This window comes from Austrofundulus limnaeus, unplaced genomic scaffold (genome assembly GCF_001266775.1).
Source record: "Austrofundulus limnaeus strain Quisiro unplaced genomic scaffold, Austrofundulus_limnaeus-1.0 Scaffold92, whole genome shotgun sequence".
In the NCBI taxonomy this organism is placed as follows: domain Eukaryota; kingdom Metazoa; phylum Chordata; class Actinopteri; order Cyprinodontiformes; family Rivulidae; genus Austrofundulus; species Austrofundulus limnaeus.
In genome coordinates, this window is record NW_013952494.1 from 627871 (window position 1) to 632390 (window position 4520).

Genomic DNA, 4520 nt, shown 5'->3' on the forward strand with positions numbered 1-4520 from the left:
AGAGAGAGAGAGAGAGAGAGAGAGAGAGAGAGAGAGAGAGAGAGAGAGAGAAAACATACCTGGAACACAAACCACAAACTTTGATATTTAGACAAGAAAATAAAGTAAATTTGAATAAGAGTGTGTAAATGACAGGTTCATTCACACAGTTTTTTTAATGCAAATGTATTTTTTTCATTAAGTAAATTCAATTTATTTGGAGTTCTGCAGTTATGCATGTATTGTCGCATATTTTTTAAAAGTTGAAGCTATTATTATTCGGAATGCCACTGTAATGGACTTACAACTTGTTCAGGCTGTACACTGCATTTTGCATAATGACCACTGGAGACAGATACCAGCTACACCATCATGTTAAGTATATGTTGCATTATTTTATTTTCTGCTTTTCAAATATGCACTGGTCAATGTGCCTGCATCAGATATAAATCCCGTTTTCAAGAAATGTGAAAATATGGATCTAATAATGACTTGACTCAGATGTTGACATATTTTCTTGAACTATTTACATAGCATAGTATGGGTAGCTTCAATTTAGATATTCTCAATCAAACACAGTGGCCTGACGGCAGGACTGTCTTTATCTGGTACTGTGTTTTAAATGGTCTAAAGTAAACTGAGAGGCTAGAACATGAAACGATATGCCTTTTTAAAGAAAAAGCCATCTGTCATACATGTGTGGTCTGGACCTACTTCTGTAAAGTGAGTTGATTTTCACATTACATTGACTTCATTATATTGACATGTGTATTGATTTGAAACAACCTTGTGTGATGAAATGTCAGAATAAGTAGTGCAACAGTCAAACTCTCAATGTAATCTCCGAAAATTAACTCAGCAAATGGTTTAAATAGCAATGGGGGCACTGGGGGTATCCTGTAACCAAAATTAAAATATGAAGATTTGTAACAGTTCAATAATTAAACTAATTATCCTGTGAGGATAAATGATGATTGCTTGACATTGAAGATTCCTCTCTGGCAAACTCTTTCGTTCATTCCCTCTGTCGACCCCTCCCGTGCTCTGTCCCCATCCAAATGCTCTTCTCCAATCACCCTAATTTTGGCTACAATAATTACCACACACCCAGGATATAAGAATCTCCACTAAAAAGAGCTTTCTACTCCACAGGAGTTCTGATTAAGCTGTGCACTAAAGCTTTGCATCAGAAAAAAGCAAAAAAGAACCGGAGAATTATTGCAGTCAGTGAAACAATGTATTATACTGTATGTTAGCTAGTGTGCACTCAATGTCAGCATTAGCATTTGAAAAAAAAAAGTAAACTAAAATTCTAGAAATTCTTTGGGAACAAAACTCATATCTCTGTGAAAGGTAGTGTGATACACTACATTTGATTGAATATTATGAAATTAAAAGCATGTGTGTTTCAAAACCTTATTTTGGTAATTTAGATATGTAAATAAAATTACATATTTTAAAGTTCAAAGACATATTCTTTAGCTCAGACTCAAACTTGGTGAAGCATTTTTTTTCTTCCCCTCATACCATAAACACTCACTTTTAGCTCATTGTCTCCTTGAGAGTTTGCTCTAAAATGCCCAATCTGCACTGATTGGTTAGTTTGTTGCATATTAGCAGTTCCATGAGAGCATATCCTTTGTTGTTTGAAATGCGCCAAAGTAGCTACTTGACATACATTATTCAGAGTTCTTCAGAGTAATGTCAAGTACACAAAATATTTTTGATATAATAAATCCCTGGACAACAAATAAAGGAATTCTCACAGCTCCGTACAGACAAGAGGTTACTTATTCAAAAGACAATAACTGTATGAAGAGTACAACACTTCTGTAACCCCGGTTCTCTAGAGAAACATGAGGTGTATTACTGTTAGATATGCCTCCCAGTGCACATCTCAGTGTGTCCATCTTGACTGACTGATGACTGTAATGTCTGTGTTTCCCACCCTTTAAGTAGCTCACACAGCCTCATTAAATTTAAGCACCTACTCTTGCTTCCTTCATCGGTACAGTCCAGTGAGGTTTTTTCACTTATGCTACTCTACTATCCTGGGCTACCCAAGTAATCTTGTGCTCCCATTCAAAGTGCATGTTTTTACTAAGTCACACAGTAGTATGTAGAAGCTTGAGTATTGCCAGAGGTTGTTAAGTTAAACAAATATCAGGATTAAATGTGTGGCCCCCTGATTCTATGAGGGCCCAGAATTGAGCATTGCACACGGAACACTAGAGGCAGAGAGGTCCAACTTATTAAAACAGGCAAAAAGTAAAAGAGTTAAAGAATGAGCTGCTTGCAACTGCTCAAAACCCTCCGGTGGAAGACTTATTGAAAGACCCTAAAAATAGGAATCATTTGTTTAAAAACAAATAAGCACCATCTACCATAACACCACAAATATATTTAGCATGGAAAGTAGATAAATGTGTGTTTGGAAAGTTATTTCTTTGTTGTAATATTGCTTCTTGGCAATAAATCTTATACTCGGAACCTGATTGGCAGCACTTGGGGGTACATGAAGCTCAAAACAAGAGTCAATAGCAACGGTACTGTTAGAAAGCCTGCTTGTCTGATTTATTAAATATTGCTGGCAGAAAGATGTCGAGATGAAATTCTGCAACCAGTGGAAATCCCATACCTCCACAGTCTGGGATCAAACTTTATCCTCCAAAATGACAACGCTTGCCCCCACAGAGGCTGGTTTATCAAAGACTACCTCCAGAATTTGGGAGTAGACGGGTAGGAATGGCCTGCCAGCAGTCCTGACCTCCACCCCACTGAACATTTGTGGGATCATCTTGGGCTTGATGTTTGTGCCAGAGTGACCAACACAACCACATTGGCTGACTTGTGACAAAGGCTGGTTGAAGAATGGGAAGCCATCCCACAGCAGTGAGTGCCCAAGCTGGTGACCAGCATGAGGAGGAAGTTGTGGCTATGTATGGTTCTTCTTCACACTGCTGAGGCTCCTGTCTGTTAAATGAATAATTTATTTACTTATCTTTTTAATAAAATGTCCTGTTTCTTCAAACTTCAACCCAGTCCACTAAACGCCAAACAAGTCAACGTCAGAATAAGCTGCTTGACAATGACAGAGAGGATTTGGCATATTTTTTCATGTGCGCAACCCACATACTAAGCTCTGCTGCTCAACCCACAAATGCATGTTCCTTATGAATTTTACACCATTTTACACCATTTTAAAAGGGAATTTAACAGGCGGTATAAGATTTATTACCAAGAAGCATTGTTACAACAAAGAAATAATCTACCAAACACCAGTTTCCTTTCTTGTTGTGCAAGGTTTATCAACCAACGGTGCTTTTACTTTTACTTCCTACTTGTTCAGGCTTTCTGGTTCAACATCTGGTGATGCACTCATGGCAGGACATGCCTGCTAATGCCTATAATTAATCCTTGTCTGTTCCATTAAATATTGCTGCCAGCTATAAAAGAAAGAAAATTTCTTTCAGAGTAAGGAATACAACATATCACACTTTATCATTTCGAAACCAGCTTTTATATTGCAGGTGACTGTTTTATTCATTCCTATGAGACAGTTCAGATCAAATAATCATGATTGCTTTATTTTGACTTGTTTAGAGCTAAACTGTAAATTTTGTATTGAAAAATATACCGTATTTGCTAAGACGCAGTATGCAACACTTGAGTTTCTAAAAGTGCCAAGAAAATCGTATCTGTCTGTGTGTTCTTTGTCTTTTTCTTTAACATTTTGCAGTAATGACCTCTGAAACAGAACATTACCTGCCAGTGCGTAGAGATGTTTCCAAATGTGTGCCCTCTCCAGGTATGGCTGTAGGGCCTGAGTCAAAGCCTTGGGAACATTATTCAACCAGGAGAAGAGGTTGAACAAAGCAACTATGAAGTCATCTCCTGCCATGCAATTCTCTCTGCACATTTCTAAGCCGCTCTCCTGGCAAAAATCTGAAAACACAGAGTCAGCCTGGTGAGACACCTGCGCGAACTGTACAAATACATGTGTGGATATTCAAAGCGTTGATGAATTTTTAAAATCTTCTGGAGGACCTGACACACACAAACAATCAAATGCACTAAGAGATGAAGCTTACTCACATGGAAGCATATGCTCAAGAAGTGTAGGAGACTGTAAAATATGTTTTTTTTATTATAATTCTTAAAATAACTACATAGTTGTGTATGAAAAGATGTAAAACCCTACTCTATAAAACAACATCTTGATTTCTCGGAACAAAAACACATACTGGAAAATGTCAAGGCTGCCTTGCCTGACACATGTTAACAGAAAGGGTGAACAAAAGACAGAGTGGAATAGAAGGAGAAGAAAAACCCACATCTGTGTTAGTTGGAAAAAAAAACTTGAAAAAGAAACAGATTTCAAAGCCCATGGCTGTGGGATCCATGGTACATGGAGACAGGAAGTGAAAAAGGAAGAGGTTTTGACAGGGTGTCCTTGTGGGGGTTGCTGTCTGAGCAGAGGGCTGAGGATGGAGGTGTGTGTGTGTGTGTGTGTGTGTGTGTGTGTGTGTGTGTGTGTGTGT

At 38.0% G+C, this 4520-nt stretch overlaps 1 protein-coding gene across 4 annotated transcripts in view; it reads right to left on the reverse strand.

The window, feature by feature from the left end:
* kiaa0825 (KIAA0825 ortholog) overlaps positions 1-4520 on the reverse strand; it is a 142995-nt gene that overhangs the window by 97607 nt on the left and 40868 nt on the right. For all 4 annotated transcript variants that reach the window (XM_014012520.1, XM_014012522.1, XM_014012519.1 and 1 more), the window contains exon 16: positions 3745-3924. In XM_014012520.1, the coding sequence (XP_013867974.1) occupies positions 3745-3924 (180 nt within the window). The remainder of the gene's footprint in view (positions 1-3744; positions 3925-4520) is intronic.